This window comes from Oncorhynchus mykiss, chromosome 12 (genome assembly GCF_013265735.2).
Source record: "Oncorhynchus mykiss isolate Arlee chromosome 12, USDA_OmykA_1.1, whole genome shotgun sequence".
In the NCBI taxonomy this organism is placed as follows: domain Eukaryota; kingdom Metazoa; phylum Chordata; class Actinopteri; order Salmoniformes; family Salmonidae; genus Oncorhynchus; species Oncorhynchus mykiss.
The window spans coordinates 4,273,427-4,286,548 of record NC_048576.1 but is presented as its reverse complement, the minus strand read 5'-3'; the positions used below and the strand labels follow the sequence as shown (position 1 = coordinate 4,286,548).

Here is a 13,122-nt window from a genome sequence, read left to right as displayed (position 1 = left end):
GGGACCCAGACCAACACTGTGTGGGACCCAGACCAACACTGTGTGGGACCCAGACCAACACTGTGTGGGACCCAGACCAACACTGTGTGGGACCCAGACCAGCGCTCATCCAACCCGGAAGGCAGCCGCACCAATGTGTCAGAGGAAACACCGTGCACCTTGCGACCTGGTTAGCGCGCCCTGCGCCCGGCCCACCACAAGAGTTGCTACTACGCGATAAGACAAGGATATCCCTACCGACCAAGCCCTCCCTAACCCGGACGACGCTAGGCCAATTGTGCGTCGCCCCACGGACCTCCCGGTCGCGGCCAGCTGCGACAGAGCCTGGGCTCGAACAGACAGTCTTCTAGTGGCACAGCTAGCACTGCGATGCAGTGCCTTAGACCACTGTACTGCGATGCAGTGCCTTAGACCACTGTACTGCGATGCAGTGCCTTAGACCACTGTACTGCGATGCAGTGCCTTAGACCACTGTACTGTGATGCAGTGCCTTAGACCACTGTACTGCGACGCAGTGCCTTAGACCACTGTACTGCGATGCAGTGCCTTAGACCACTGTACTGCGATGCAGTGCCTTAGACCACTGTACTGCGATACAGTGCCTTAGACCACTGTACTGCGATGCAGTGCCTTAGACCACTGTACTGCGATGCAGTGCCTTAGACCACTGTACTGTGATGCAGTGCCTTATACCACTGTACTGCGATGCAGTGCCTTATACCACTGTACTGCGATGCAGTGCCTTAGACCACTGTACTGCGATGCAGTGCCTTAGACCACTGTACTGCGATGCAGTGCCTTAGACCACTGTACTGCGATGCAGTGCCTTAGACCACTGTACTGCGATGCAGTGCCTTAGACCACTGTACTGCGATGCAGTGCCTTAGACCACTGTACTGCGATGCAGTGCCTTAGACCACTGTGCTGCGTTGCAGTGCCTTAGACCACTGTACTGCGATGCAGTGCCTTAGACCACTGTACTGTGATGCAGTGCCTTAGACCACTGTACTGCGATGCAGTGCCTTAGACCACTGCGCCACCCGGGAGGCCCCGTAATACTTGCCCTTTATTAACTGTTTTTCCAAGGTGCTTAATAAATGTGTCAAGCTACCTAATGATTTCGGTGAATGACGACACTAGAGTACACAAATTTACCAAGGGAGACTCTGCGGAAGGTTGATGTGGATCACAGGAAGTTGTAAGATTCCAACCCTCCCGACTCAAATACCACTGTTCCCAGGTCAAGAAGAACGAAGGACGTCAAGAAGGACGTCAACCCCTCGTCCTAGGGGATGGTTAAACCCTCCTAGGGGACTTCAACCCCTCATCCTAGGGGATGGTTAAACCCTCCTAGGGGACTTCAACCCCTCGTCCTAGAGGATGGTTAAACCCTCCTAGGGGACTTCAACCCCTCGTCCTAGGGGATGGTTAAACCCTCCTAGGGGACTTCAACCCCTCGTCCTAGGGGATGGTTAAACCCTCCTAGGGGACTTCAACCCCTCGTCCTAGGGGATGGTTAAACCCTCCTAGGGGACTTCAACCCCTCGTCCTAGGGGATGGTTAAACCCTCCTAGGGGACTTCAACCCCTCGTCCTAGAGGATGGTTAAACCCTCCTAGGGGACTTCAACCCCTCGTCCTAGGGGATGGTTAAACCCTCCTAGGGGACTTCAACCCCTCGTCCTAGAGGATGGTTAAACCCTCCTAGGGGACTTCAACCCCTCGTCCTAGGGGATGGTTAAACCCTCCTAGGGGACTTCAACCCCTCGTCCTAGGGGATGGTTAAACCCTCCTAGGGGACTTCAACCCCTCGTCCTAGGGGATGGTTAAACCCTCCTAGGGGACTTCAACCCCTCGTCCTAGAGGATGGTTAAACCCTCCTAGGGGACTTCAACCCCTCGTCCTAGGGGATGGTTAAACCCTCCTAGGGGACTTCAACCCCTCGTCCTAGAGGATGGTTAAACCCTCCTAGGGGACTTCAACCCCTCGTCCTAGGGGATGGTTAAACCCTCCTAGGGGACTTCAACCCCTCGTCCTAGGGGATGGTTAAACCATCCTAGGGGACTTCAACCCCTCGTCCTAGAGGATGGTTAAACCCTCCTAGGGGACTTCAACCCCTAGACCTAGGGTATGGTTAAACCCTCCTAGGGGACTTCAACCCCTAGTCCTAGGGTATGGTTAAACCCTCCTAGGATACTTCAACCCCTCGTCCTAGGGGATTGTTAAACCCTCCTAGGGGACTTCAACCCCTCGTCCTAGAGGATGGTTAAACCCTCCTAGGGGACTTCAACCCCTCGTCCTAGAGGATGGTTAAACCCTCCTAGGGGACTTCAACCCCTCGTCCTAGGGGATGGTTAAACCCTCCTAGGGGACTTCAACCCCTCGTCCTAGAGGATGGTTAAACCCTCCTAGGGGACTTCAACCCCTCGTCCTAGGGGATGGTTAAACCCTCCTAGGGGACTTCAACCCCTCGTCCTAGAGGATGGTTAAACCCTCCTAGGGGACTTCAACCCCTCGTCCTAGGGGATTGTTAAACCATCCTAGGGGACTTCAACCCCTCGTCCTAGGGGATGGTTAAACCCTCCTAGGGGACTTCAACCCCTCGTCCTAGGGGATGGTTAAACCCTCCTAGGGGACGTCAACCCCTCGTCCTAGGTGATGGTTAAACCCTCCTAGGGGACTTCAACCCCTCGTCCTAGGGGATGGTTAAACCCTCCTAGGGGACTTCAACCCCTAGACCTAGGGTATGGTTAAACCCTCCTAGGGGACTTCAACCCCTAGTCCTAGGGTATGGTTAAACCCTCCTAGGGGACTTCAACCCCTAGTCCTAGGGGATGGTTAAACCTCCTAGGCATATATGGGCGCTTACCCTCTTAAGCAGGCCGTCCCGGCAGTGCCCAGTCTAACCAATATAGGGGTTAAAGTTGGCCTACTGAATAAATACAGGCTCTCTAGGTTTCCCATAATTTATATTCAGCCTATGAACCTCCTCTCCCCCAAGATGTCAGAAAGAGTGGAAACGGGTGTAGGAACTTTCATACCTCATTCTGTGTGCAGGTTCCTGTTCCACTAATTTAGTTTGACTGAATATCATGGTGAATCCTGCCGACAACACAAATGGTTAGGTTCTATGGTCTGGCACTATAATCCAGATGAACTCTGAGAAAACTGAAGCTAGATTTATTCAACACAGTAGGTGTTGCAGTTGCCAAGACAACAATACAGCTGCCAAGACAGCCACCCCCCTTATACCCCCCCCCGAGACACGCGCCCCCCCCCCCCCTTTATTTTTCTAGGATGAACACCTCTTTTACTGGGCAGATGGTGTTATCGTGTCCCAGCTTGAGTCCTCCACCTTCATACTCCTCCATGCCTCTCACAGGTCCTCCTATCAGTCAGGAGAGGCCTTGAGTTAGGGGAGTAAACATTCCTACAGTCTACTGCAGTCCACTACATAATGACTCTTCTCATACACAAGGAGAAAACACTGTTTTCAATCTCCAAGAATATGTAAAAACAATCCATTCATACAAAGAGGATATGATGATATAACGCAGTAAATATATAAAACTGTAATGTACAACCTAAACCACTAAACTCATAACATGTTTTTACTAATAATAACCTGATTATTACTACTAATAAGTAGATTATGCAATTATAAAATAACTCATTATTCAACTAAAATGTGCTCTCGTCATTAGTCATTAACAATGGCGATGATGGTGATGATGATGATTAGAGTAATGATGATAATGAGAATAATGATGTTGGTGATGATGAGAGTAATGGTGGTGATGATGATGAGATTGATGATGATGGTGATGAGAGTAATGATGATGAGATTGATGGTGACGACAATGATGATGGTGGTGATGGTGAGGATGATGGTGATGAGAATGATGTTGATGATTGTGATGGTGATGATGATGATAATGTTGGTGATGATGTGACTGATGATGATGAGAATGGTGGTGATGATGACGATGATGGTGATCACTAAACACAAACTGACAGTTTGTGTCAAAGGGTTATGTATTCCTACTGTGTTACAGAAGCTGGTCATTCAGTCATAGTGTTGTCTCCTATCGAGCTCTGTTTTTCAGATCTAGAGTAGCCGTCTGTTTTACAGAGGCAGGCTGCTCCGTTCATAGAGATGGATTATTTTTGAATCTCTGTGGTTTTGTCTCACCATGTTCTGGTGTCTTGTTGTTCCAGATGTACATCACTAGCACCATAAAGACTAAGAGTAGTCGCCTGGCCAAACCGGTGCTGTGCCTGGGTACCCTGTGTACAGCGTTCCTCACCGGGCTCAACCGGGTCTCGGAGTACCGGAACCACTGTTCTGATGTCATCGCTGGGTTCGTCCTGGGCAGCTCTATCGCTCTCTTCCTGGTGAGGACTAATGTTTATTTATCTCTTCCTGGTGAGGACTAATGTTTCTTTATCTCTTCCTGGTGAGGACTAATGTGTATTTATCTCTTCCTGGTGAGGACTAATGTGTATTTATCTCTTCCTGGTGAGGACTAACGTTTCTTTATCTCTTCCTGCTGAGGACTAATGTTTATTTACCTCTTCCTGGTGAGGACTAATGTTTATTTATCTCTTCCTGGTGAGGACTAACGTTTCTTTATCTCTTCCTGGTGAGGACTAATGTTTATTTATCTCTTCCTGGTGAGGACTACCAGACACTGGGAGACAAATTCACCTTTCGGCAGGACAATAACCTTAAACACAATGACAAATATACACTGAGTGTACCTGACATTAGGAACACCTTCTTAATATTGAGTTGCACCCCCCTTTTGCCCTCTGAACAGCCTCAGTTTGTCAGGGAATGGACTCTACACGGTATCTAAAGCATTCCACGAAGATGCTGGCCCATGTTGACTCCAATGCTTCCCACAGTTGTGTCAAGTTGGCTGGATGTCCTTTGGGGTGGTGGACCATTCTTGATACCCACAGGAAACTGTTGAGTTTGAAAATCCCAGCAGTGTTGCAGTCCTTGACACAAACCGGTGCTCCTGGGACCAACTACCATGCCCCATTCAAAGTCACTTAAATCTTTTGTCTTGCCTGTTTACCCTCCTTATTGGCACACATACACAATCCATGTCTCCATTGTCTCAAGGTTTAACAATCCTTATTTATCCAGTGTTCTCCCATTGATCTACACTGATTGATTTAAGAGGATTTAACAAGTGACATCAATAAGTGTATGTCATGGAAAGTGTAGGTGTTCTAAATGTTTTGTCCACTCTCTGGTATGTCTCCTTTTGTTTTAGGGTATCTGTGTGGTGAACAACTTTAAAGGAGCCCACTCGACTGCCACCAAGCAGAAGACTGAAGATTACCGTGGTCTCCCTCTAATGACCTTCCCCCGCGTCCAGAGCCCCCTGGAGACACTCAGCGCACAGGTAACTTAACACTTCTGTTCAATACTACTGCACTTAACACTACTGTTCAATACTACTGCACACGTACCACTTAGCACTACTGTTCAATATTACTGCACTTAACACTACTGTTCAATATTACTGCACAGGTACCACTTAACACTACTGTTCAATATTACTGCACAGGTACCACTTAACACTACTGTTCAATATTACTGCACTGGTACCACTTAACACTACTGTTCAATATTACTGCACACGTACCACTTAGCACTACTGTTCAATATTACTGCACTGGTACCACTTAACACTACTGTTCAATATTACTGCACAGGTAACCACTTAGCACTACTGTTCAATACTACTGCACAGGTAACCACTTAGCACTACTGTTCAATATTACTGCACTGGTACCACTTAACACTACTGTTCAATACTACTGCACAGGTAACCACTTAGCACTACTGTTCAATATTACTGCACAGGTACCACTTAACACTACTGTTCCATACTACAGCACTTAACACTACTGTTGAATATTACTGCACTTAACACTACTGTTCAATACTACTGCACAGTTAACACTACTGTTCAATACTACTGCACTTAACACTACTGTGCAATACTACTGCACAGGTAATTTACCCACTTAAAACTATTCAACTATTCAATATTACTGCACTTAACACTATTTACCCACTTAAAACTACTATTCAATATTACTGCACTTAACACTACTGTTCAATACTACTGCACAGGTAATTTACCCACTTAAAACTATTCAACTATTCAATATTACTGCACTTAACACTATTTACCCACTTAAAACTACTATTCAATATTACTGCACTTAACACTACTGTGCAATACTACTGCACAGGTAATTTACCCACTTAAAACTATTCAACTATTCAATATTACTGCACTTAACACTATTTACCCACTTAAAACTACTGTTCAATATTACTGCACAGGTATCCACTTAACACTACTGTTCAATACTACTGCACTTAACACTACTGTTCAATACTACTGCACAGGTAATTTACCCACTTAATTAAAACTACTATTCAATATTACTGCACTTAACACTACTGTGCAATACTACTGCACAGGTAATTTACCCACTTAAAACTATTCAACTATTCAATATTACTGCACTTAACACTATTTACCCACTTAAAACTACTGTTCAATATTACTGCACTTAACACTACTGTGCAATACTACTGCACAGGTAATTTACCCACTTAAAACTATTCAACTATTCAATATTACTGCACTTAACACTATTTACCCACTTAAAACTACTGTTCAATATTACTGCACAGGTAATTACCCACTTAACACTACTGTTCCATACTACAGCACTTAACACTATTTACCCACTTAACACTACTGTTCAATACTACTGCACAGGTAATTACCCACTTAACACTACTGTTCAATACTACTGCACAGGTAACCACTTAACACTACTGTTCAATACTACTGCACTTAACACTACTGTTCAATATTACTGCACAGGTAAACCCACTTAACACTACTGTTCAATACTACTGCACTTAACACTACTGTTCAATACTACTGCATTTAACACTACTGTTCAATATTACTGCACTTAACACTACTGTTCAATATTACTGCACAGGTACCACTTAACACTACTGTTCAATACTACTGCACAGGTAACCACTTAACACTACTGTTCAATACTACTGCACAGGTAACCACTTAACACTACTGTTCAATACTACTGCACTTAACACTACTGTTCAATATTACTGCACAGGTAAACCCACTTAACACTACTGTTCCATACTACAGCACTTAACACTACTGTTCAATACTACTGCACAGGTAACCACTTAACACTACTGTTCAATACTACTGCACTTAACACTACTGTTCAATACTACTGCATTTAACACTACTGTTCAATATTACTGCACTTAACACTACTGTTCAATATTACTGCACAGGTAATCACTTAACACTACTGTTCAATACTACTGCACTTAACACTACTGTTCAATACTACTGCACAGGTAACCACTTAACACTACTGTTCAATACTACTGCACTTAACACTACTGTTCAATACTACTGCATTTAACACTACTGTTCAATATTACTGCACTTAACACTACTGTTCAATATTACTGCACAGGTAATCACTTAACACTACTGTTCAATACTACTGCACTTAACACTACTGTTCAATACTACTGCACAGGTAATCACTTAACACTACTGTTCAATACTACTGCACTTAACACTACTGTTCAATACTACTGCACAGGTAACCACTTAACACTACTGTTCAATATTACTGCACAGGTAACCCCTTAACAATACTGTTCAATACTACTGCACTTAACACTACTGTTCAATACTACTGCACAGGTAACCACTTAACACTACTGTTCAATACTACTGCACAGGTAAACTTAACACTACTGTTCAATATTACTGCACTTAACACTACTGTTCAATACTACTGCACAGGTAACCACTTAACACTACTGTTCAATACTACTGCACAGGTAAACTTAACACTACTGTTCAATATTACTGCACTTAACACTACTGTTCAATACTACTGCACAGGTAAACTTAACACTACTGTTCAATATTACTGCACTTAACACTACTGTTCAATACTACTGCACAGGTAACCACTTAACACTACTGTTCAATATTACTGCACAGGTACCACTTAACACTACTGTTCAATACTACTGCACTTAACACTACTGTTGAATATTACTGCACAGGTAACCACTTAACACTACTGTTCAATACTACTGCACTTAACACTACTGTTCAATACTACTGCACTTAACACTACTGTTCAGTATTACTGCACTTAACACTACTGTTCAGTATTACTGCACTTAACACTACTGTTCAGTATTACTGCACTTAACACTACTGTTCAGTATTACTGCACTTAACACTACTGTTCAGTATTACTGCACTTAACACTACTGTTCAGTATTACTGCACTTAACACTACTGTTCAGTATTACTGCACTTAACACTACTGTTCAGTATTACTGCACTTAACACTACTGGTCAGTATTACTGCACAGGTAACCACTTAACACTACTGTTCAATACTATTCTGTACCATACTATACAGTATCATACCCTACTGAACTGAACTATACTGTATCAAACTATACTGAACTATACTGTATCAAACTATACTGAACTATACTGTATCATACTATACTGAACTATACTGTATCATACTATACTGAACTATACTGTATCATACTATACTGAACTATACTGTATCATACTATCCTGAACTATACTGTATCATACTATACTGAACTATACTGTGTCATACTATACTGTATCATACCATACTGAACTATACTGTATCATACTATACTAGACTATACTGTATCATACTATACTGAGCTATACTGTATCATACTATACTGAACTATACTGTAGCATACTATACTGTATCATACCATACTGAACTATACTGTATCATACTATACTGAACTATACTGTTTCATACTATACTGAACTATACTGGATCGTACTATACTGAACTATACTGTAGCATACTATACTGTATCATACCATACTGAACTATACTGTATCATACTATACTGAACTATACTGTTTCATACTATACTGAACTATACTGGATCATACTATACTGAACTATACTGTGTCATACTATACTGTATCATACCATACTGAACTAAACTGTATTATACTATACTGAACTATACGGTTTCATACTATACTGAACTATACTGTATAGTACTATACTGAACTATACTGTATAGTACTATACTGAACTATACTGTTTCATACTATACTGAACTATACTGTATCTTACTATATTGCACTATACTGTATCATACCATACTGAACTATACTGTATCATACTATACTAGACTATACTGTATCATACTATACTGAACTATACCGTATCATACTATACTGAACTATACTGTATCATACTATACTGAACTATACTGTATCATACTATACTGTATCATACCATACTGAACTATACTGTATCATACTATACTGAACTATACTGTTTCATACTATACTGAACTATACTGTATCATACTATACTGAGCTATACTGTATCATACTTTACTGACCTATACGGTATCATACTATACTGAACTATACTGTATCATACTATACTGAACTATACTGTATCTTACTATACTGCACTATACTGTATCATACTATACTGAACTATACTGTATCATACTATACTGAACTATAATGTATCATACTATACTGAACTGTACTTTATCATACTATACTGAACTATACTGTATCATACTATACTGAAGAATACTGTATCATACCATACTGAAGTATACTGTATCATACTATACTGCACTATAATGTATCATACCATACTGAACTATACTGTATCATACTATACTGAACTATACTGTATCATACCATACTGAACTATACTGTATCATACCATACTGAACTATACTGTATCATACTATACTGAAGTATACTGTATCATACCATACTGAAGTACAATGTATCATACTATACTGAAGTATACTGTATCATACTATACTGAACTATACTGTATCATACTGTACTGTATCATGCCATACTGAACTATACTGTATCATACTATACTGAACTATACTGTATCATACAATACTGAACTATACTGTATCGTACTATACTGTATCATACTATACTGAACTATACTGTATCATACTATACTGAACTATGCTGCATCATACCATACTGAACTATACTGTACCATACTATACTGTATCATACTATACTGTATCATACCATACTGACCTATACTGTATCATACTATACTGTATCATACCATACTGAACTATACTGTATCATACTATACTGTATCATACTATACTGTATCATACCATACTGAACTATACTGTATCATACTATACTGTATCATACTATACTGAACTATACTGTATCATACTATACTGTATCATACTATACTGTATCATACCATACTGCACTATACTGTATCATACTATACTGTATCATACTATACTGTATCCTACTATACTGTATCATACCATACTGAACTATACTGTATCATACTATACTGAACTATACTGTATCATACTATACTGAACTATACTGTATCATACTATACTGATCTATACTGTATCATACTATTCTGAACTATACTGTATCATGCTATACTGTTTCATACTATACTGAACTATACTGTATCATACTATTCGGAACTATACTGTATCATACTATACTGTATCCTACTATACTGTATCATACCATACTGAACTATACTGTATCATACTATACTGTATCATACTATACTGTATCATACCATACTGAACTATACTGTATCATACTATACTGTATCATACCATACTGAACTATACTGTATCATACTATACTGTATCATACTATACTGTATCATACCATACTGAACTATACTGTATCATACTATACTGTATCATACTATACTGAACTATACTGTATCATACTATACTGTATCATACTATACTGTATCATACCATACTGCACTATACTGTATCATACTATACTGTATCATACTATACTGTATCCTACTATACTGTATCATACCATACTGAACTATACTGTATCATACTATACTGAACTATACTGTATCATACTATACTGAACTATACTGTATCATACTATACTGATCTATACTGTATCATACTATTCTGAACTATACTGTATCATGCTATACTGTTTCATACTATACTGAACTATACTGTATCATACTATACTGAACTATACTGTTTCATACTATACTGAACTATACTGTATCATACTATACTGAACTATACTGTTTCATACTATACTGAACTATACTGTATCATACTATACTGTATCCTACTATACTGTATCATACTATACTGAACTATACTGCATCATACTATACTGAACTATACTGTATCATACTATACTGCACTATACTGTACCATACCATACTGAACTATACTGTATCATACTATACTGAACTATACTGTATCATACTATACTGAACTATACTGTATCATACTATACTGCACTATACTGTACCATACCATACTGAACTATACTGTATCATACTATACTGAACTATACTGTATCATACCATACTGAACTATACTGTATCATACTATACTGAACTATACTGTATCATACTATACTGAACTATACTGTATCATACTATACTGAACTATACTGTATCATAATATACTGAACTATACTGTATCATACTATACTGTATCATACCATACTGAACTATACTGTATCATACCAAACTGAACTATACTCTATCATACTGTACTGCAACATGCAATACTGGATAATACTATACTTTATCATTATTTTCTGTTCCATGCTATGGCGTCCTCTACTGCACCATGGTATACTGTACCATACTTTACTATATTGTACCATACTATACTCTACTGTACCATACTATACTATACTGTACCATAGTATACTGTACCATACTTTACTATACTGTACCATACTATACTGTACTGTACCATAGTATACTGTACTATACCATGCTATGGCGTTCTATACTGCACCATATCACACCGTACCATACTTTACTATACTGTACTATACTATACTATACTGCACCATAGTATACTGTACCATAATATACTGTACTGTACCATGCTGTACTGTACTTTGCCATACTATACTATACTGCACCGTAGTATACTGTACCATAATGTACTGTACTGTACCATAGTATACTATACTGTACCATGCTATACTATACTGTGCCATACTATACTGTACTGTACCATGCTATGGCGTACTATACTGCACCATATTACACTGTACCATACTTTACTGTACCATACTTTACTATACTGTACCACAGTATACTATACTGCACCATACTATACTATACTGCGCCATAGTATACTATACTGTTCCATACTATACTATACTGCACCATATTACACTATACCATACTATACTGTACCATACTATACTATACTGTGCCATTCTGTCCTGCAACATACTAATCCATGGTATGTGTGAATGTACTTGGAGAATGAAGTTGATTCTGATCTTTTGATTCTGGTTAGGTGTGTGTGTGTGTGAGGTGTGTTTGTGTGTGAGGTGTGTTTGTGTGTGAGGTGTGTTTGTGTCTGAGGTGTGTTTGTGTGTGAGGTGTGTTTGTGTGTGTGAGGTGTTTGTGTGTGTGTGAGGTGTGTTTTTGTGTGTCAGGTGTTTGTGTGTGAGGTGTTTGTGTGTGAGGTGTTTGTGTGTGTGAGGTGTGTTTGTGTGTGAGGTGTGTTTGTGTGTGTGTGTGTGTGTTTGTGTGTTTGTGTGTGTGTGTGTGTGTGTTTGTGTGTGTGTGTGTGTGTGTGTGTGTGTGTGTGTGTGTGTGAGGTGTTTGTGTGTTTGTGTGTGTGTGTTTGTGTGTGTGTGTGTGTGTGTGTGTGTTTGTGTGAGGTGTGTTTGTGTGTGTTTGTGTGTGAGGTGTTTGTGTGTGAGGTGTTTGTGTGTGTGTATGTGTGTGTGTTTGTGTGTGTTTGTGTGTGAGGTGTGTGTGTGTGTGTGTGTTTGTGTGTGTGTTTTCTACTTCCAGTCTTAATGTGTATTGATTAGGGGTGAAACGGTACATGTATTCGTATGGAACCTTTCGGTAGAGGGTCCACGGTGCACGGTTCGGTACACACTTCAAACACGAACAATACATTAATCATATATTATAGC

General features: G+C 40.3%; 1 protein-coding gene across 1 annotated transcript in view; it reads left to right on the top strand.

Annotated features, from left to right (window-relative positions):
- The window catches only part of LOC110536862 (phospholipid phosphatase-related protein type 1), a 169,883-nt gene that overhangs the window by 118,834 nt on the left and 37,927 nt on the right, over positions 1 to 13,122 (top strand). Inside the window, exons 6-7 of the mRNA XM_036936736.1 lie at positions 4,217 to 4,393; positions 5,284 to 5,415. Of these exons, the coding sequence (XP_036792631.1) occupies positions 4,217 to 4,393; positions 5,284 to 5,415 (309 nt within the window). The remainder of the gene's footprint in view (positions 1 to 4,216; positions 4,394 to 5,283; positions 5,416 to 13,122) is intronic.